General features: G+C 62.9%; 1 protein-coding gene across 1 annotated transcript in view; it reads left to right on the top strand.

Moving 5' to 3' along the window:
• LOC134433229 (E3 ubiquitin-protein ligase HUWE1-like) overlaps positions 1-19,841 on the top strand; it is a 98,609-nt gene that overhangs the window by 66,638 nt on the left and 12,130 nt on the right. Inside the window, 23 exon segments of the mRNA XM_063182098.1 lie at positions 792-841; positions 2,387-2,418; positions 2,420-2,598; positions 3,525-3,693; positions 3,695-3,812; positions 6,027-6,129; positions 6,885-6,924; positions 6,927-7,301; positions 7,303-7,402; positions 7,405-7,457; positions 9,015-9,110; positions 9,194-9,346; positions 9,348-9,669; positions 10,749-10,783; positions 10,785-10,856; positions 10,948-11,064; positions 11,066-11,105; positions 11,796-11,928; positions 13,699-13,901; positions 15,172-15,299; positions 16,322-16,409; positions 18,327-18,494; positions 19,284-19,529. Coding sequence (XP_063038168.1) covers positions 792-841; positions 2,387-2,418; positions 2,420-2,598; positions 3,525-3,693; positions 3,695-3,812; positions 6,027-6,129; positions 6,885-6,924; positions 6,927-7,301; positions 7,303-7,402; positions 7,405-7,457; positions 9,015-9,110; positions 9,194-9,346; positions 9,348-9,669; positions 10,749-10,783; positions 10,785-10,856; positions 10,948-11,064; positions 11,066-11,105; positions 11,796-11,928; positions 13,699-13,901; positions 15,172-15,299; positions 16,322-16,409; positions 18,327-18,494; positions 19,284-19,529 — 3,020 coding nt within the window.

Raw genomic sequence — 19,841 nt, 5'->3', positions numbered from 1 at the left:
TGACAGCCCTGTGTCCCCTGTCAGTGACAGCCCCGTGTCCCCTGTCAGTGACAGCCCTGTGTCCCCTGTCAGTGACAGCCCCGTGTCCCCTGTCAGTGACAGCCCCGTGTCCCCTGTCAGTGACAGTGTGTGTCCCCCTGTCAGTGACAGCCCCGTGTCCCCTGTCAGTGACAGCCCTGTGTCCCCTGTCAGTGACACCCCTGTGTCCCCTGTCATTGGTCAGTGACAGTGTGTGCCCTCTCTCAGTGACATCTCTGTGTCCCCTGTCAGTGACAGCCCCGTGTCCCCCTGTTCGTGACACCCCTGTGTCCTCTCTGACTGGTCAGTGACACCCTTGTGTCCCCTCTCATTGTCACCTGTGTCCCCTCTCAGTGTCACCTCTGTGTCCCCTCTCAGTGACAGCCCTGTGTCCCCTGTCATTGGTCAGTGACAGCCCCGTGTCCCCTCTCAGTGACACCTCTGTGTCCCCTGTCATTGGTCAGTGACAGCCCCGTGTCCCCTGTCAGTGACAGCCCTGTGTCCCTGTCAGTGACAGCCCCGTGTGTCCCCTGTCATTGGTCAGTGACAGCCCCGTGTCCCCTGTCAGTGACAGCCCTGTGTCCCCTGTCAGTGACAGCCCCGTGTCCCCTGTCATTGGTCAGTGACACCTCTGTGTCCCCTGTCAGTGTCACCGCTGTGTCCCCTCTCAGTGACACCCTTGTGTCCCCTCTCAGTGACACCCCTGTGTCCCTCTGACTGGTCAGTGACACCTCTGTGTCCCCTCTCAGTGACACCCTTGTGTCCCCTCTTAGTGTCACCTCTGTGTCCCCTCTCAGTGACACCCCTGTGTCTCCTGTCATTGGTCAGTGTCACCTCTGTGTCCCCTCTCAGTGACACCCTTGTGTCCCCTCTTAGTGTCACCTCTGTGTCCCCCTCTCAGTGACACCCCTGTGTCCCCTGTCATTGGTCAGTGACAGCCCTGTGTCCCCTCTCAGTGACACCCTTGTGTCCCCTCTGGCCAGTCAGTGACATCTCTATGTCCCCTGTCACTGGTCACTGACACCTCTGTGTCTCCTCTGACCTGTCAGTGACGCCCCTGTGTCCCCCTCTCAGTGACACCCCTGTGTCCCCTGTCACCGGTCAGTGACACCCCTGTGTCCCCTCTGGCCAGTCCTGTGTCCCCTGTGGCCGCTCAGTGTCACCGCATCCCGCCCCCCCTGCCTCGTGTCCTCCCTGTCACCCCAGAGCCCCCTGTCCCCCCGGGGATTTTGGAGGCTCCCTGTGCTGTTTCTGAGGCTCCCTGGGAGGTTTTTGGGGTGTCCCTGGAGGTTTCACGTTGCCCACGAAGGTTTTGAAGGCCTCCCCATGAGTTTTGGGGTGTCTACGAAGGTTTTTAGGGATGTCCTTGGGGTTCCAGGGAGTTCCTGATGGTTTTGGGGTGTCCCTGAGGGATTTTAGGATGTCCCTGAGAGGTTTTTAGGGATGTCCTTGGGGGTTCCAGGGTGTTCCTGATGGTTTTGGGGTGTCCCTGAGGGATTTTAGGATGTCCCTGAGAGGTTTTTAGGGATCTTCTTGGGGGTTTTTAGGGATGTCCCTGGAGGTTCCAGGGTGTCCCTGATGGTTTTGAGGTGTCCCTGAGAGATTTCAGAGTGTCCCCAAACACTTTTAGGGACATCCCTGGGAGTTCCAGGGAGTTTCAGGGCATCCCTGGAGGATCCCAATCCATTCCCTGAGTGTCCCCAACGTGTCCCTGATGGTTTCAGGGTGTCCCTGATGGTTTCAGGCTGTCCCCAAAGGCTTTTAGGGACACTGCTGGAAGGTCCCAGTCCATTCCCTGGGGTGTCCCCAACATGTCTCTGATGGTTTCACGCTGTCCCCAAAGGCTTTCAGGGACATCGCTGGAAGGTCCCAATCCATTCCCAGGGTGTCCCCAACGTGTCCCTGATGGTTTCAGGCTGTCCACAAAGGCTTTTAGGGACATTTCTGGAAGGTCCCAATCCATTCCCTGGGGTGTCCCCAACGTGTCCCTGATGGTTTCAGGGTGTCCCTGAGGGATTTCAGGCTGTCCCCAAACCCCAAAGGCTTTCAGGGACATCGCTGGAAGGTCCCAATCCATTCCCAGGGTGTCCCCAACGTGTCCCTGATGGTTTCAAGGTGTCCCTGATGTTTCAGGCTGTCCCCGAAAGCTTTTAGGGACATTGCTGGAAGGTCCCAGTCCATTCCCTGAGTGTCCCCCAACGTGTCCCTGATGATTTCAGGGTGTCCCTGATGGTTTCAGGGTGTCCCTGATGGTTTCAGGGTGTCCCCTGAGGGATTTCAGGCTGTCCCCAAAGGCTTTTTAGGGACATCGCTGGAAGGTCCCAGTCCATTCCCCGAGTGTCCCCAACGTGTCCCCGCTGTGTCACAGGGATCAGCCTCCCCGAGGGCGTGGACCCCTCCGTTCCTGGCGGCGTTGCCCGATGACATCAGGCGGGAGGTGCTGCAGAACCAGCTGGGGATCCGCCCACCCGCGCGGGCCCCGCCCGCCGCCAGCCCCGCCCCGCCCGTGGTGGCCAATCCCGGCCTGACCGAGGTCAGCCCCGAGTTCCTGGCGGCGCTGCCCCCGCCATCCAGGAGGAGGTGGGGTGTGACCGAAAAGTGGGCGGGGCTACGGGTTGGGTGTGGTCTTGGGGCGGGGCTATGGGTTGGGTGTGGTGTTTGGGTGGGGCTATGGGTTGGGTGTGGCTTTGGGTAGGACTAAAGGATGGGTGTGGTCTCAGGGGTGTGGCCTCTTTAGGACATGTCTTCATGGGGCTGTGGTCTCTCAGGGTGTGGCCCTGTTTGGGATGTGTCCCCATATGGGCGTGGTCTCTCAGGGTGTGGCCTCTTTAGGACATTGTCCCCATAGGGGTGTGGCCTCTGGGGCGTGGTCTCTCAGGGTGTGGCCTCTTTGGGACATGTTCCCATAGGGGTGTCACTTCTTTGGGGTGTGGTCTCTCAGGGTGTGGCCTCTTTGGGGTGTGGCCTCTCTTTGGGGCATGATCTCCTGGGCGTGGCCTTTTTAGGACATGTCCCCATAGGGGTGTGGCCTCTGGGGTGTGGTCTCTCAGGGTGTGGTCTTTCAGGGTGTGGCCTCTTTGAGGTGTGGCCTCTTTTGGACGTGTCCCCATAAGAATGTGGCCTCTTTGGGATATATTCCCATAGCGGTGTGGCCTCTTGGGGTGTGGCCTCTTTGGGACACGTCCCCATAGGGGTGTGGCCTCTTTTAGCGCATGGTCTCTCAGGGTGTGGTCTCTTTGGGGTGTGGCCTCTTGGGGTGTGGCCTCTTTTGGACATGTCCCCATAGGGGCGTGGCCTCTTTGGGGCATGGTCTCTCAGGGTGTGGTCTCTTTGGGGCGTGGCCTCTCAGGGTGTGGCCTCTTTGGGGCGTGGCCTCTTGGGGTGTGGCCTCTTTTGGGACGTGTTCCTATAGGGGTGTGGCTTCTTTGGGGCGTGGCCTCTTTGTGCCACACCCCCACACGGCCCTGCTCTCTCCGGCCGTGTCCCAGCGCCCGCTGTCCCCACAGGTGCTGGCGCAGCAGCGGGGCGGAGCAGCAGCGGCGGGAGCTGGCTCAGGCCACGGGCTCGGACGCGCCCATGGACCCGGTGACGTTCATCCAGACGCTGCCGTCGGAGCTGCGGCGCTCGGTGCTGGAGGACATGGAGGACTCGGTGCTGGCCGTGATGCCGCCGGACCATCGCGGCCGAGGCGCAGGCGCTGCGGCGCGAGCAGGAGGCGCGGCAGCGGCAGCTCATGCACGAGCGCCTCTTCGGCCACTCCAGCACCTCGGCGCTCTCGGCCATCCTGCGCAGCCCCGGGTGAGCGGGGCAGACCTGGCCTGCTGACCCCGAATCCCTCTGTGTCCCCCTGAGTGTCTCTGTGTACCCCCAAATCCCTCTGTGTCACCTCAATCCCACTGCATCCCCCACAGTTCTCTCTGTGTCCCCTCAAATCCCTCTGTGTCCCCTTGAATCTCTCTGTGTACCCCCAAATCCCTCTGTGTCACCTCAAATCCCGCTGCATCCCCCCACAGTTCTCTCTGTGTCCCCTCAAATCCCTCTGTGTCCCCTTGAATCTCTCTGTGTACCCCCAAATCCCTCTGTGTCACCTCAAATCCCACTGCATCCCCCACAGTTCTCTTTGTGTACCCCCAAATCCCTCTATGTCACCTCAAATCCCACTGCATCCCCCACAGTTCTCTCTGTGTACCCCCAAATCCCTCTGTGTCACCTCAAATCCCACTGCATCCCCCACAGTTCTCTCTGTGTCCCTCACAATTCCCTCTGTCCCCCCAAATCCCTCTGTGTCCCTCACAATTCCCTCTGTGTCCCCCAAATCTCTGTGTCCCCCTGAATCTCTCTGTCCCTCAATTCCCTTTATGTCCCCCAAATCCCTCTATCCCCCACAATTCCCTCTGCCCCCTGAATCCCTCTGTGTCCCCACAATTCCCTCTGTGTTCCCAGTGCTCTCTGTGTCCCCCCAATTCCCTCTGTGTTGCCTCAATCCCCTCTGTGTCCCTCACAATTCTCTCTGTGTTCCCCCGAATCCCTCTGTCCCCACAATTCCCTCTGCTCCCCAAATTCCTCTGTGTCCCCCACAATTCCCTCTGCCCCCCAATTCCCTCTGTCCCCCCGAATCCCTCTGTGTCCCCCCGAATCCCTCTGTGTCCCCCCGAATCCCTGTGTTCCCACAATTCCCTCTGCTCCCCAAATTCCTCTGTGTCCCCACAATTCCCTCTGCCTCCCAATTCTCTCTGTCCCCCCAAATCCCTCTGTGTCCCTCACAATTCCCTCTGTGTCCCCCCAAATCCCTCTGTGTCCCCCCGAATCCCTGTGTTCCCCAATTCTCTCTGTGTCCCAAATTCTCTCTGCCGTCCCCAGTTCCCTCTGTGTTCCCCCCAGTTCCTTCAGCCTCCCCCCAATTCCCTCTGCTCCCCATTCCCTGTGTCCCCACCCTGATTCCCTCAGTATGGGACATGGCCCCCCTGGGTGACAAATCCCTGGTGTCCCCAGTGTGTGACACTCCCTGCAGTGTGGCATGTCCCTGGTGTCCCCAGTGTGTGACACATCACCGGTGTCCCTGCTGTGTGAATGTCCCCGGTGTCCCTGGTGTGTGACACTTTCCCAGTGTCCCCAGTCCATGCTGTGTCCCCTCTGTGTGACACATCCCCAGTGTCCCCAGTCCATGCTGTGTCCCCTGGTGTGTGACATGTCCCTGGTGTCCCTGGTGTGTGACACTTTCCCAGTGTCCCCAGTCCATGCCGTGTCCCTGCTGTGTGACACATCCCCGGGTGTCCCCATTCCATGCTGTGTCCCCTCTGTGTGACACATCCCCGGTGTCCCCACTGTGTGACACATCCCCGGTGTCCCCACTGTGTGACACATCCCCGGTGTCCCCACTGTGTGACACATCCCCGGTGTCCCCAGTCCATGCCATGTCCCCAGTGTGTGACACATCCCTGGTGTCCCCAGTCCATGCTGTGTCCCCTCTGTGTGACACATCCCTGGTGTCCCCAGTGTGTGACCCATCCCAGTGTCCCCATTCCATGCCGTGTCCCCCTCTGTGTGACCCATCCCCGGTGTCCCCATTCCATGCTGTGTCCCCTCTGTGTGACACATCTCGGTGTCCCCAGTGTGTGACACATCCCCGGTGTCCCCCGTGTTCCCAGTCCATGCCGTGTCCCTGCTGTGTGACACATCCCCAGTGTCCCCATTCCATGCCGTGTCCCCACTGTGTGACCCATCCCCGGTGTCCCCATTCCATGCTGTGTCCCCTCTGTGTGACACATCCCCGGTGTCCCCCATTCCATGCCGTGTCCCCACTGTGTGACCCATCCCCGGTGTCCCCAGTCCATGCCGTGTCCCCACTGTGTGACACATCCCCGGTGTCCCCAGTCCATGCCATGTCCCTCTGTGTGGACACATCCCGGTGTCCCCAGTCCATGCCATGTCCCCTCTGTGTGACACATCCCCGGTGTCCCCAGTCCATGCCATGTCCCCTCTGTGTGACACTGCTGTCCCTGTCCCCGCAGCGTTCACCAGCCGGCTCAGCGGCAACCGGGGCGTTCAGTACACGCGGCTGGCGGTGCAGAGAGGGGGCACCTTCCACGTGGGGGGGCACCGGCACCCACAGCAGGTCAGTGTGGGGTGGGGGCACAGCTGTGGGGCGGGGGCACAGCTGTGGGGCGGGGGCACAGCTGTGGGGGCACAGCTGTGGGGCGGGGGCACAGCTGCTGGGGCGGGGGCACAGCTGTGGGGGCACAGCTGTGGGGCGGGGGCACAGCAGGTCAGTGTGGGATGGGGGCACAGCTGTGGGGACGTGGCTCTGGGGGTGGGTCACAGCTCTGGGGTGGGGTCACAGCTGTGGGGTTCCAGCTGTGGGGTGGGGGAGCAGCTCTGGGGGCACAGCTGTGGGGTTGAGGTCACAGCAGGTCAGTGGGGTGGGGGGCACAGCTGTGGGGTGGATAAGGTTGTTGGGTGGGGGGCACAGCTGTGGGGGACATGGTTGTGGGGCGGGGGTGACAGCCTGAGAGGGTAAGGGGTGTCTGGCTCTGTTTGGGGTTGGTTTGGGGTCAGTTTTTGGGGTATAACCGTGTCCCAGGCCAGCAGCGTGGACAGAGCAGTTTGGGGTCTTGTTTTGGGTCAGTTTAGGTCAATTTGGGGTCAGTTTAGGTCAATTTGGGGTCAGTTTTAGTCAGTTTGGGGTCAGTCTCGGCTGTCCCCCAGGCCGGCAGGCAGCAGTGTGGACAGGGCAGTTTTGGGTCAGTTTGGGGTCTCTTTTGGGCTGGTTTGGGGTCTGATTTTGGCCAGTATGGGGTCTGGTTTGGGTCAGTTTGGGGTCTGTTTTGGGTCACTCTGGGTCACTCCTGCCTATCCCCCACCCCCAGGCCGGCGGGCAGCAGCGTGGACAGCCTCCTCCGCCTCCGTGTGGGCGTCTCCTGCTGGACCACGAGGCTCTGTCCTGCCTGCTGGTGCTGCTGTTTGTGGACGAGCCCAAGCTGAACACGAGCCGCCTGCACCGCGTCCTGCGCAACCTCTGCTACCACGCTCCCACGCGGGGCTGGGTGGTGCGCAGCCTCCTGTCCATCCTGCAGCGCAGCAGCGAGAGCGAGCTGTGCCTCGAGACCCCTCGCGGCACCCCCGGCCCGGGCACGGAGGAGCGGCCGCGGGGCCGCGGAGGCGGCGGAGGCCGCGCCGGGCCCGGCTCGGCCGCGGAGCCGCGCGGGCTGGACCTGCTGCACCGCATGGAGTCGCGCAGCTCCGGGCAGCTCTCGTGGCTCTCGGTGTCCATGGACGCCGCCTTGGGGCTGCAGGACCAACATCTTCCAGATCCAGCGCGTGCCCGGGCGCAAGCACACGGAGAAACACGCGGCGGCCGCCGGCTCCGCCGTGCACATCCACCCGCAGCCGCGCCCGTGGTGTGCCGGCACGTGCTGGACACCCTCATCCAGCTGGCCAAGGTGGGGCCATGGAGCGGGTTTGGGCTCTTGGGGAACATTAGTGGGTTTTTGGGGGGTTTCTTGGAAGGGTTTTGGCACGTTAAGGGGGGTTTTGGGGCTCTTTGGGGAACACTAGAGCCTGTTACTGGTTTCTGGAAGGTTCCTTGATGGTATTTTGGCACTTTAAGAGGTGGTTTGGAGCTGATCGGGGGAAATTGGAGAACATAATTGGGTTTTTGGGAGGATTCTGGAAGGGGTTTTGGCACGTTAAAGGGGTGCTTCGGGGAAATTGGGAAATGCTATTGGGTTTTTGGGAGGTTTCTTGAGGGGTTTTTTTTGCACGTTAAGGGGTGGTTTGGGGCTGTTCCGGGAAAATTGGGGAAGATTATTGGGTTTTTGGGACGGTCCCTGAAGGTATTTTGGCACATTAAGGGTGCTTTGGGGGGAAATTGAGAAATATTATTGGGTTTCTGGAAGGTTCCTTGAAGGTATTTTGGCATATTAAGAGGTGCTTTGGGGCTATTTGGGGAAATTGGGGAACATAATTGGGTTTCTGGAAAGTTCCTGGAAGGATTTTGGCACATTAAGGAGTGGTTTGGGGCTCTTTGGGGAAATTGGGGAATAGTTTTGGGGTTTTTGAGAGGTTTCTGGAAGGGTTTTGGCACATTAAGGAGTGGTTTGGGGCTCTTTGGGGAAATTGGAGAACATTATTGAGTTTCTGGGAGGTTCCTTGAGGGGTCTTGGTGTTTCCTCGGGACATTTTGGGGGGCACCAGGGCACATTAAGGGGTAGCTGGGCACCTCTGGGGGTCACTGGAGAAAGTGTGGGGGGCACTGGAACATTCCATAGTGGAGCTGAGGGCCCCCCCACACCTGGGGGTGTTTTGGGGGCAGGGGGAGGCACAACTGGGGTCCCTTCCCCATATTTGGGGTCCCTTCCCCATATTTGGGGTCCATTCCCCATATTTGGGGTCCCTCCAGGGGCACAGGGAGCATCACCTGGGGGGGGAGGATCCCCAAAACCTGTGGGGGTGACTGAAACCTCCTGGGATGGGGGCACAGGGGACTCTGGGGTGGTTTTGGGGTGGCTTTGGGGTAGTTTAGGGATGGTTTTGGGGCAGTTTTGGGGCAGTTTTGGGATGGTTTTGGGGCAGTTTTGTGTAGTTTTGGGGTAGCTTTGGGGCAGTTTTGGATGGTTTTGGGAGTAGTTAGGGATGGTTTTGGGGCAGTTTTGTGTAGTTTTGGGGTGGTTTTGGGGTAGTTTAGGGATGGTTTTGGGGTAGTTTTGGGATGGTTTTGGAGTAGTTTAAGGATGGTTTTGGGGCAGTTTTGGGATGGTTTTGGGGCAGTTTTGGGATGGTTTTGGACTAGTTTAGGGATGGTTTTGGGGCAGTTTTTTGTAGCTTTGGGGTAGTTTTGGGATGGTTTTGGGGCAGTTTTGGGGTAGTTTTGGGATGGTTTTGGGGCAGTTTTGTGTAGTTTTGGGGTAGCTTTGGGTAGTTTTGGATGGTTTTGGGGTAGTTTTGGGATGGTTTTGGGGTCATCAGCCCCCCCCTTAAAACCCCCTGTTCCCCTCCAGGTCTTCCCCAGCCACTTCACCCAACAACGAGGCCGAGACCCTGCCACCGACCCGGAGCGCGACCGCGGCCCCCCCAAATCCGGGGGCAGCCCTTGCCCTCCCCCGCCACCCCCCCAAACCCCACCGGCACCCCCACCGCCTCCCCCCACCGCCGCCGCCGGCGCCCCCTCCCAATCCTGCCCCCCCAGTCCCAATCCGGCTCGCTGTCCACCGATTTTTGGGACCTGCTGGTCAAGCTGGACAACATGAACGTGAGCCGGAAGGGGAAGGGGTCGGCGCGGGCGGGGGGCGGCGGCGGGGGTCCCGAGCCCGAGGCGGGCCGGGGGGGGGGGCCTGGAGGCGTCGCCCCTGGGGCAGCTGATGAACATGCTGTCGCACGGCGTCATCCGGCGCAGCCCCCTCCTCACCGAGAAGCTGCTGCGCCTCCTGTCCCTCATCTCCATCGCCCTCCCCGAGGGGGCAAGGCCGGCGAGGGGGGGGCGGCAGCGCCCCAGAACGGAGCCCCCGCCCCCCCCGCGCCCGCCCCGCCCGCTGCAGGGGGGGGGACAGGACGGCGACGGGGACAGGGGCTGGGGACAGCGCCCGGGAGCCCCCCGGGACAGGGGGGAAACGGAGGAGGAGGAGGAGGAGCGGGCCGCGGCTGGAGGAACTGCGGGTGAGTGTGGGGACGGGGAGATGGGGATGGGGGGACAGGGATGGGGACAGGGGAATGGGGATGGGGTCAGGGGTGGGGACATGGGGATGAGGATGGGGACAGGGGGATGGGGACAGGGATGGGGACAGGGGGGACAGGGGGATGGGGACAGGGGGGATGGGGACAGGGGGACAGGGGGATGGGGACAGGGGGGATGGGGGACAGGGGGACAGGGATGGGGACAGGGGGACAGGGATGGGGACAGGTGGTTGGAGGATGGGACAGGGGATGGGGACAGGGATGGGGACAGAGGGGACAGTGATGGGGACAGGGGAGATGGGATGGGGACAGGAGGGACAGGGGGGATGGGGACAGGGGGACAGGGATGGGGACAGGTGGGAGATGGGGATGGGACAGGGGGACAGGGATGGGGACAGGTGGTTGGAGGATGGGACAGGGGATGGGGACAAGTGAATGGGCACAGGGGGGTGAGGATGGGGACAGGGAGATGGGGACAGGGGTGGGGAGATGGGACCATGGGGATGGGGACAGGGATGGGGACAGAGGGACAGTGATGGGGATGGGATGGGGGGGCAGGGATGGGGACAGGAGATGGGGATGGGGACAGGGAACAGGGATGGGGATAAGGGGACAGGGATAGGGACCAGAATAGGGGACAGGGGACAGGGGGATATGTGGTGTGAACACAGAGACAGGGATGGGATATGGGGACAGGGGGACATGGATCGGGCACATATGGGACATAGGAACAGGGGGACTGGGGTGGGATGTGGCAGCAGGGACAAGGGTGGGAACATGGGGATGGGGACATGGGGACAGATGAGAGCACTGGGATGCAGAGGGGGGACTTGGGGACTGGGATTGGATGGGGACATGGGGATGGGGACGTGGGAACAGGAGTGGGACGTGAGGACAGGGATGGGACACAGGACATGGATGGGATGCAGTGCCAGGGATGGGACATGGTGACAGGGACGCAGGGGCTCACAACAGACACAGGGTGAGGTGGGTGGTGATGGCCTCGGTGGCATCTCCCACACACTGCCACCACCCCAGCACCATGTCCCCGCTGTCCCCAGCCCCTGCCAAGAGCTCCAAGTCCCCTGCCAAGGTCCCCCGAGGGTGGCTCCGACCCCCGGCTGGCGGCCACGGGCCTGACCGAGAGCCAGCTCCAGCTCTCCGTGGAGGTACCGGGGGGTGCTGGGCTGGGCACGGGGGGTGTCCTGCTGTCCCCTGCCGTCCCCAGGTGTCCCCAACCCTCCCGTGTGTCCCCCCCAGGTGCTGACGTCGCACTCGTGCTCGGAGGAGGGGCTGGAGGACGCGGCCAATGTCCTGCTGCAGCTGTCGCGGGGGGACGCGGGGACGAGGGACACGGTGCTGCGGCTGCTGCTCAGCGGGGGCCCGGCAGCTGGGGGGGGCCCTGTGCCGCCAGATCGGTGAGGGAGGGGGCCCTGTGTCACCAGATGGGTGAGGGAGGGGTCCCTGTGTCACCAGATCGGTGAGGGGTGGGCTCTGTGTCACTAAATTGGTATGGGGGGGTCCTGGGGGGGCCCTGTGTCACCAGATCGGTGAGGGAGGGGGGCCCTGTGTCACCAGATTGGTGAGGGAGGGGGCCCCTGTGTCACCAGATTGGTGAGGGGGGGCCCTGTGTCACCAGATCGGTGAGAGGGGGTCCTTGTGTCACTAAATTGGTGAGCGGGCGGGGTCCTCGGGGGGACCCTGTGTCACCAAATCGGTGAGGGGGGGGCTCTGTGTCACCAGATCGGTGAGGGAGGGTCCTGGGGGGGGTTCTGCATCACCAAAACGCTGAGGGAAGGGTCCTGGGGTGGGGGGCCCTCTGTCACCAAATTGGTGAGGGGAGGGGTCCTGCGGGGTCTCCATGTCACCACATCAGCGAGAGGGGGTCCTGGGGGGTGGGCCCTGACCCACCACAATGGTAAATTGGGGGTGTGGAGAGGGGTCCTGTGCCACCAGACTGATAAGGGGGGGGCTCCTGTGTGAGAGGGGGTTTTGGAGAGGATCTGGGCCACCAGGCCAGTGTGGGGGGTCCCAGGTGGCAGGCTGGGGGTACCCGGTGGTCAGTGGAGTGGTCAGCAGGGTCCCAGCCCGTGTCCCGTGCCCCCCAGGGACGCTGCTGGCCGAGCTCCGTGAGTACAACCTGGAGCAGCAGCGGCGGGGCGCAGCTCGAGGCGCCGTCCCCCGAGGGGCTCCCCGAGGAGCAGCCCCCCAGCGCAAGCTCAAGGGCAAAATGCAGAGCCGGTGAGTGCCCGCTGAGCCCGGGGCCTGGCGTGGCTGCTGGCCCTGTCCTGGGCACCGCTGACCCTTCCTGTCCCTGTCCTGGGCACCACTGACCCTTCCTGTCCCTGTCCTGGGCACCACTGACCCTTCCTGTCCCTGTCCTGGGCACCACTGACCCTTCCTGTCCCTGTCCTGGGCACCGCTGACCCCTCTGTCCCTGTCCTGGGCACCGCTGACCCCTCCTGTCCCTGTCCTGGGTATCGCTGACCCCTCCTGTCCCCTGTCCTGGGCACCACTGACCCTTCCTGTCCCTGTCCTGGGCACCGCTGACCCTTCCTGTCCCTGTCCTGGGCACCGCTGACCCCCTCCTGTCCCTGTCCTGGGCACCACTGACCCCTCCTGTCCCTGTCCTGGGCACCACTGACCCCCTCCTGTCCCTGTCCTGGGTATCGCTGACCCTTCCTGTCCCTGTCCTGGGCACCACTGACCCCTCCTGTCCCTGTCCCTGGGCACCACTGACCCCTCCTGTCCCTGTCCTGGGCACCACTGACCCCTCCTGTCCCTGTCCTGGGCACCACTGACCCTTCTGGCCCTGTCCTGGGCACCACTGACCCTTCCTGTCCCTGTCCTGGGCACCACTGACCCCTCCTGTCCCTGTCCTGGGCACCGCTGACCCCTCCTGGCCCTGTCCTGGGCATGGTGGCACCCCCTGTCCCTGTCTGGGGTCACTGTCGATGACCGCTGTGCCACCATTCCCCGTTGTCCCCACTGCAGACCACTGTCCTGCAGTTCATCCTGGTCCTGCTGGTGACCACTCCCTGCTGTCCCTGCTGATGACCACTGCCCACTCCCCCTGGTCCTACTGATGACCACTCCCCATTGTCCCCACTGATGACCACTGCCCACTCCCCTGGTCCCACTGATGACCACTCCCCATTGTCCCCACTGATGACCACTCCCTGTTGCCCCACTGATGACCACTGCCCATTCCCCCTTGTTCTGCTGATGACCATTCCCCCTTGTCTCCACCATTGACCGGTCCCCACTCATGACTATTGCCCATTCCCCCTGGTCCCACTGGTGACCACTTCCCATTGTCCCCACCGATGACCACTCCCTGTTGTCCCTTTTGATGACCACTCCCCATTGTCCCCCACCGATGACCACTCCCTGTTGTCCCCTTTTGATGACCACTCCCCATTGTCCCCACTGATGAGCACTCCCTGTTGTCCCTTTGATGACCACTGCCCACTCCCCCTTGTCCCTGCTGATGACCACTGCCCATTCTGGTCTCCACCAATGACCACTCCCTATTGCCCCACTGATGACCACTGCCCGTTCCTGCTGATGACCACTCCCCATTGTCCCCACTGATGACCACTCCCTGTTGTCCCTTTTGATGACCACTGCCCACTCCCCCCTGGTCCTCCTGATGACCACTTCCCATTGTCCCCACTGGTGACCACTCCCTGTTGCCCCACTGATGACCACTGCCCGTTCCTGCTGATGACCACTCCCCCTTGTCCCCACTCATGACCACTGCCCACTCCCCTGGTCCCACTGATGACCACTCCCCATTGTCCCCACTGATGACCACTCCCTGTTGCCCCACTGATGACCACTGCCCATTCTGGTCTCCACCAATGACCACTCCCTATTGCCCCCACTGATGACCACTGCCCGCTCCCCCGCTGCTGACCGCTGTCCCTGCCATTCCTCCTGACCCCTGTCCCTGCCATTCCCCCTGACCCCTGTCCCTGCCATTCCCCTGACCCCTGTCCTGTCCCCCAGGTTCGACACGGCCGAGAGCGTGGTCATCGTGGCGTCGCAGAAGCGCGCCCTGGGCGGGCGGGAGCTGCAGCTGCCCTCCATGTCCGTGCTGACCTCCAAGACGTCCACGCAGCGCTTCTTCCTGCGCGTGCTGCAGGTCATCATCCAGCTGCGCGACGACACGCGCCGGGCGCACCGCAAGGCCAAGCAGCCCGGCCGGCTGGGTAAGGGCCGCTCCGGCCGCCGCCGTGACCGCTGACCACTGACTGCTGACTGCTGACCACTGACCGCTGACCACTGACCGCTGACTGCTGACTGCTCACCGCTGACCGCTGACCACTGACTGCTGACCGCTGACTGCTGACCGCTGACTGCTGACCGCTGACTGCTGTCCATGCTGACTGACCACTGACTGCTGTCGGTGCTGCCCAGTGACTGCTGTCCATGCTGACTGACCACTATCTGCACTGACCGCTGTCCATGCTGACTGCTGTCTATTGTCTGTGCTGACTGCTGGCCATGCTGACTGACCGCTGTCTGTGCTGACTGACTGCCGACCGCTGTCTATTGTCCGTGCTGGGTGACCACTGTCCATGCTGACTGGCTGGTGTCCGTGCTGACTGACCGCTGGCCATGCTGACTGACCATTGGCCATGCTGACTGACCGCTGGCCATGCTGGCTGACCATTGGCCATGCTGACTGACCGCTGGCCATGCTGACCGCTGTCCGTGCTGACTGCTGTCCGTACTGACTTACCACTGTCCGTGCTGACCACTGACAGCTATCCATGCTGACCGCTGTGCGCACTGACTGTCCGCTGTCCTTGCTGACTGTCCGCTGACCACTGTCCGTGCTGACCACTGACAGCTATCCATGCTGATCACTGTGCACACTGACTGTCCGCTGACCACTGTCCGTGCTGACTGACCGCTGTCTGTGCCGACTGACCACTGGCCATGCTGACTGACCGCTGTCTGTGCCGACTGACCACTGGCCATGCTGACTGACCGCTGTCTGTGCTGACTGACCACTGGCCATGTTGACTGACCGCTGTCCGTGCTGACCACTGACCGCTGTCCATGCTGACCGCTGTCCGTGCTGACTGACCACTGTCCGTGCTGACCGCTGTCTGTACTGACTTACCACTGTCCGTGCTGACTGACCGCTGTCCGTGCTGACCACTGACCGCTGTCCGTGCTGCCCGCTGTGCGCACTGACTGACCGCTGTGCACACTGACTGTCCGCTGACCGCTGTCCGTGCTGACCGCTGTGCGCACTGACTTACTGCTGTCCGTGCTGACTGACCGCTGACCACTGTCCGTGCTGCCCGCTGAGCGCTGTCCGTGCTGCCCACTGACCGCTGTCCGTGCTGCCCGCTGTGCGCACTGACTGACCGCTGACCGCTGTCCGTGCTGACTGACCGCTGTGCGCACTGACTGACCGCTGACCGCTGTCCGTGCTGCCCGCTGAGCGCTGTCCCTGTGTGTCCGCAGGCGCCGCGGGGCTGGGGGCGGCCGGCAGCATCCAGGCCGCCGTCCGGCAGCTGGAGGCCGAGGCCGACGCCATCATACAAATGGTACGTGAGGGCCAGAGGGCCCGGAGGCGGCAGCAGGGAGACACGGTTAGCACGGCCGCCTTCCTCCACCCTGCCCTGCTCTTCCTCCCTCCCTCCCTCCCTCCCGCTCCTGTCTGCCCTGCCCCGGCCTCTTCGGCCTCCTCCTCATCATCCTCACCCCCTCCTCATCATCCTCCTCATCCTCAACCCCTCCTCGTCATCCTCACCCCTTCCTCACCATCTTCATCATCCTCACCCCCTCCTCACCATCCCCATCATCCTCACTCCCTCTTCATCATCCTCACCCCCTCCTCGTCACCCTCACTCTCTCCTCATTACCCTCCTCATCCTCACCCCCTCCTCATCATCCTCACCCCCTCCTTATCACCCTCCTCATCCTCAACCCCTCCTCGTCATCCTCACCCTCTCCTCATTACCCTCATCATCCTCACCCCCTCCTCACCATCCCCATCATCCTCACTCCCTCCTCATCATCCTCACCCCCTCCTCGTCACCCTCATCCCCTCCTCATCGCCCTCATCATCCTCACCCCTTCCTCCTCATCATCCCAATCATCCTCTTCTCCTCATCATCCCCATCATCCTCACCCCCTCCTTGTCATCCTCGTCATCCTCACCCCCTCCTCATTATCCCTATCATCCTCACCCCTCCCCTTCCTCCACCCCTCCTCACCCTCCTCATCTTCCCGTCTCCTCCTCCTGCCCCCTCATCTTCATCCTCTCACCCCTCACCCTCCTCAGCCTCCTCATCCTCGTTCTCCCATCCCCTCCTCATCCTCTTCCCCTCCCCTCCTGCCCCCACTCCCCCACAGCCTTCCTCCTGCTCGTCCCCATCATCACCCTCACCTTCCTCTTCATCGTCCTCATTCTCCTTCATCCTCTTCCGTCTTCATCATCCTCCCCCTCCTTCCCCCCCTCCCTCCTCCTCCTCCTCTTCCTCCCTCTCCCCATCCCCCTCCCGCTTCTCCCCAGTCCCCCCCATGTTTGGGGGTCCCCCCGGCCCGGGGGGGCTCTGGGGGCTCCCCCGGGGGGGTCCCGGCCCCCTAAAGCCGCCGCCGTCCCCCCCAGTCGGAGGCCGGGCCCGCGGACGCCGTCCCCCGGCGCGAGGAGTCGCCCATGGACGTGGACCAGCCCTCGCCCGCGGCGCAGGACGTGGGTGAGAACCCCCCCAGTACGGCCCAGTGCCAACCGGTGCCACCCCAGTACGGCCCAGTGCCAACCGGTGCCACCCAGTCACCTCCCAGTGCCACCCAGTGCCACTCCAGTCACCCTCCAGTACGGCCCAGTGCCACCCAGTCACCCTCCAGTGCCACCCAGTCACCTCCCAGTGCCACCCAGTGCCACTCCAGTCACCTTCCAGTACGGCCCAGTGCCACCCAGTCACCCTCGAGTACAGCCCAGTGCCAACCAGTGCCACCCAGTCACCTCCCAGTGCCACCCAGTGCCACTCCAGTCACCCTCCAGTATGGCCCAGTGCCACCCAGTCACCTCCCAGTGCCACTCCAGTCACCCTCCAGTACGGCCCAGTGCCAACCAGTGCCACCCAGTCACCTCCCAGTGCCACCCCAGTGCCACTCCAGTCACCCTCCAGTACGGCCCAGTGCCAACCGGTGCCACCCCAGTCACCTCCCAGTGCCACTCCAGTCACCCTCCAGTACAGCCCAGTGCCACCCAGTCACCTCCCAGTGCCACTCCAGTCACCCTCCAGTACGGCCCAGTGCCAACCAGTGCCACCCAGTCACCTCCCAGTGCCACCCCAGTGCCACTCCAGTCACCCTCCAGTACGGCCCAGTGCCAACCAGTGCCACCCCAGTCACCTCCCAGTGCCACCCAGTGCCACTCCAGTCACCCTCCAGTACAGCTCAGTGCCACCCAGTCCAGCCCAGTTGCCCCCCCTATTGTCACCCAGTCACCCCCAGTGCCAGCACTGGGGTCATCCCCCCTCCCTGGGCTGGTGCTGGTCCAGGGCCATCCCAGTGTCACTGCTGGGGGTGGCACTGGTGGGGTTGGGTGGCACTGGGTGGGTGTCACTGGTGGGGTGACACTGGTTGGGCAGGTGGCACTGGTTGGGTGGCACTGGTCACATTGGGTGGCACTGTTGGAGTGGCACTGTTGGGGTGTCACCGCTCACGTTGGGTGTCACTGTTGGGGTGTCACTGCACACACAGAGATGTCACTGTTGGGGTGGCACTGCTCATGTTGGAGTGGCCCTGTTGGGGTGTCACTGTTCACAGTGGGTGTCACTGTTGGGGTGGCGCTGTTCACATTGGGTGTCACTGCTGGGGTGTCACCGCTCACACAGCGATGTCATTGTTGGAGTGGCACTGTTGGGGTGTCACCGTTGGGGTGTCACTGCTCACATTGGGTGTCACTGTTGGGGTGTCACCATTGGGGTGTCACTATGGGGGTGTCACTGCTGGGGTGTCACTGTTGGGGTGTCACTGTTGGGGTGTCACCGCTCACACAGCGATGTCACTGTTGGAGTGGCACTGTTGGGGTGTCACCGTTGGGATGTCACTGTTGTGGTGTCACCGCTCATGTTGGAGTGGCACTGTTGGGGTGTCACCATTGGGGTGTCACTGTTCACATTGGGTGTCACCGTTGGGGTGTCACTGTTCACATTGGGTGTCACTGTTGGGGTGTCACTGCTGGGGTGTCACTGTTGGGGTGTCACTACGGGGGTGTCACCATTGGGGTGTCATTGCTGGGGTGTCACCATTGGGGTGTCACTGCTCACATTGGGTGTCACTGTTGGGGTGGCACTATTCACAATGGGTGTCACTGTACACATTGGGTGTCACTGCTGGGGTGTCACCGTTGGGGTTTCACTGCTCACACAGCCATGTCACTGTTGGAGTGGCACTGTTGGGGTGTCACTGCTCACATTGGGTGTCACTGCTGGGGTGTCACTGTTGGGGTGTCACCATTGGGGTGTCACTGCTCACATTGGGTGTCACCGTTGGGGTGTCCCTGTTCACATTGAGTGTCACTGTTGGGGTGTCATTGCTGGGGTGTCACCGTTGGGGTGTCACCGCTCGCACAGCCGTGTCCTGACCGTGTCCCCCCTCCCCAGGCCCCGAGGCCGCGCAGGGCGGTGACCGGGACAGGGACAGGGACAGGGAGGAGCGGCCCCCGGAGCTGCCCCTGCTGAGCGAGCAGCTGAGCCTGGACGAGCTGTGGGACATGCTGGGAGAGTGCCTCAAGGAGCTCGAGGAGTCCCACGACCAGCACGCCGTGCTCGGTGCGTGTCCCCTCCCTGTCCCCTGCCCCCTGCCACCACTGCTCCTGTCCCCGTGCTGTCCCCACACTGTCCCCATGCTGTCCCCTGCCCCCTGCCACCACTGCTCCTGTCCCTGTGCCGTCCCTACCCTGTCCCCGTGCTGTCCCCTGCCACCACTGCTCCTGTTCCTGTGCCGTCCCCACACTGCCCCCGTGCTGTCCCCTGCCACCACTGCTCCTGTCCCTGTGCCGTCCCTACCCTGTCCCCGTGCTGTCCCCGTGCTGCCCCCTGCCACCACTGCTCCTTGTCCCTGTGCCGTCCCCACACTGCCCCCGTGCCATCCCTACCCTGTCCCCTCCCTGTCCCCTGTCCCCGTGCTGTCCCCTGCCCCCTGCCACCACTGCTCCTGTCCCTGTGCCGTCCCTACCCTGTCCCCATGCTGTCCCTACCCTGTCCCCGTGCTGTCCCCTGCCCCCTGCCACCACTGCTCCTGTCCCTGTGCTGTCCCTACCCTGTCCCCGTGCTGTCCCCTGCCACCACTGCTCCTGTTCCTGTGCCATCCCCACACTGCCCCCATGCCGTCCCTACCCTGTCCCTGTGCTGTCCCCTGCCCCATGGCACCACTGCTCCTGTCCCTGTGCCATCCCCACACTGTCCCCGTGCTGTCCCTACCCTGTCCCTGTGCTGTCCCCTGCCCCATGGCACCACTGCTCCTGTCCCTGTGCCATCCCTACCCTGTCCCCATGCTGTCCCTACCCTGTCCCCTGCTGTCCCCTGCCCCTCGCCACCACTGTCCCCGTTGTCCCCCAGTTCTGCAGCCGGCCGTCGAGGCGTTTTTCCTGGTGCACGCCACGGAGCGCGAGAGCCGCCCGCCGGTGCGGGACACGCGGGAGAGCCAGCTGGCACACATCAAGGACGAGCCGCCGCCGCTGTCCCCCGCGCCCCTCACCCCTGCCACCCCCTCCGCCCTGGACCCCTTCTTCTCCCGGGAGCCCTCGGCCATGCACATCTCGGCCAGCCTGCCCCCGGACACGCAGAAATTCCTGCGCTTCGCCGGTGAGCTGGGGGGGCTGCACGGGGGGCTTGGGGGCTTGGGAGTGTGGGGAGGGGGATTGGGAGTGTGGGGAGGGGGTTTGGAAGTGTGGGGAGGGGGTTTGGGGGGGGCTGGAAGGGGCACTGGGGGGTATTGGAGGGAGCTTTGGGGGAGCTCAAGGTGTGGAGAAGGGGATTGGGAGTGTGGGGAGGCGGTTTGGGGGGGCTGGAAGGGTCTGAGAGAGGGACTTGGGGGTATTGGAGAGAGTTTTGGGGCAGTTTAGGGGATTGAGAAGGGTTTTGGGAGTTTGAGGAGGGGGTTTGGAAGTGTGGGGA

The sequence above is a fragment of the Melospiza melodia genome, unplaced genomic scaffold (assembly GCF_035770615.1).
Source record: "Melospiza melodia melodia isolate bMelMel2 unplaced genomic scaffold, bMelMel2.pri scaffold_149, whole genome shotgun sequence".
NCBI classification, from domain to species: Eukaryota; Metazoa; Chordata; class Aves; order Passeriformes; family Passerellidae; genus Melospiza; species Melospiza melodia.
The sequence above is the reverse complement of the archived record's forward strand: the minus strand, read 5'-3'. Positions and strand labels throughout refer to the sequence as shown.